This window comes from Notothenia coriiceps, unplaced genomic scaffold, assembly GCF_000735185.1.
Source record: "Notothenia coriiceps isolate Sejong01 unplaced genomic scaffold, NC01 NC01_scaffold00012105, whole genome shotgun sequence".
NCBI classification, from domain to species: Eukaryota; Metazoa; Chordata; class Actinopteri; order Perciformes; family Nototheniidae; genus Notothenia; species Notothenia coriiceps.
In genome coordinates, this window is record NW_011344806.1 from 13,219 (window position 1) to 14,535 (window position 1,317).

At 47.0% G+C, this 1,317-nt stretch overlaps 1 protein-coding gene across 1 annotated transcript in view; it reads left to right on the plus strand.

Annotated features, from left to right (window-relative positions):
• LOC104947164 (cathepsin E-like) overlaps positions 1 to 948 on the plus strand; it is a gene marked incomplete at its 3' end in the record, with an annotated part of 13,234 nt that extends 12,286 nt beyond the window's left edge. Inside the window, exon 5 of the mRNA XM_010773126.1 lies at positions 850 to 948. Coding sequence (XP_010771428.1) covers positions 850 to 948 — 99 coding nt within the window. The remainder of the gene's footprint in view (positions 1 to 849) is intronic.
• Positions 949 to 1,317: the final 369 nt, after the last annotated feature.

Sequence of the window (1,317 nt, forward strand, 5' to 3'; positions counted from 1 at the left end):
AAATGCACGTTTAGTTCAGCCGGATAATCTCCACATGTCTACTTTTATAATGTTCTAATCATAAATCTAACGTCCAGAAGCAAAATGCTAACGTGATGCTATAAAGGAACTACAGGTGAGTCCAGCAGCACGACTTCAACGTCACGCCAACTTCAGATCCATATTTAAACACCATCTTCTCCCGCTTATCCGTGGTCGGGTCGCGGAGGTATCAGTTCCAGCAGAGAGCCCCAAACTTTCTTTTCCCTGGCCACATCAACCAGCTCTGACTGGGGGGTCCCAAGGCGCTCCCAGGCCAGCGAAGAGATATAATCCCTCCACCTGGTTCTAGGTCTACCCCTCGGTCTCTTCCCAGCTGGACGTGCCTGGAACACCTCCCTAGGGACACACAGATTCTAAATGGTTCAAGTTGAAGCGTTTGTTTGAACAGTCTGCAGGAGGCAGGGACTTGCTTTCAAGCAGAACAGAAACTAACTTAGAGGAGTGTTTACGTGTTCGGCGTAATGACGTACAACGGCCTCCACGACTTCTGTAGTCCTATTCAGCCACTTGGTAACAACCATCGTTTCTCAGACACGTCCGCTCTTCAGAAATCACCAGTGGGGTCACTGCTGATGGATTTAATGTCGTAGCACAAAACGTGATCCGTCTCTTCAATGTGTCTCAACCACAGACCTTAGTTCAGCTATTTTCCAAAACCCTCTGGAGAGATCCCATTGGCTCTGAGGCGAGGGAACAGGAAGTGGTGAAATGCTGACTCACTTCCTGGTTTTAGGACTCGTCACGGCACCGCTCTGTAGGACAATCCCTTTTTTCTTGAGATGTGTTAACAACCTCTCTTTGTTTCAGTTCATCGTGGACTGTGCCAGGTTGTCCAGTTTTCCTCACGTCACATTCGTCCTCGGAGGAAAGCAGTACACTCTGACATCCGAGCAGTACATCAGGAAGGTTTGTCTTTCTGTCTCTGCTTCGACTTATTTAGGTTCTTTTTTCCCAGGATTATATTGTTAGCAAGTAAGTTGGGGATCAAGAACTGTCTGGACCTCCTAAAGGGTTTCAGAGGCGTCGTAGGGAACCACCAAGAGCTTCCATGAAGGATTATCGTCCTGTCTCTGGTTCACTGTGACGCCTGTTCTTTGCTTAAAGCTTTTTGGTACATAGTTTGACGCATTTCAGCTGATTTCAGGGAAATTCAAGAACTGCAAGATAACCAGAGATTCACATGAGTTAGAGCAGTGGGTCCCAAGATAGCAGGGGGGGCGCCAGGCCTCAGATGATTTTAGGCCAAATATCATATTTAGACTTTTTTTTTTTTTT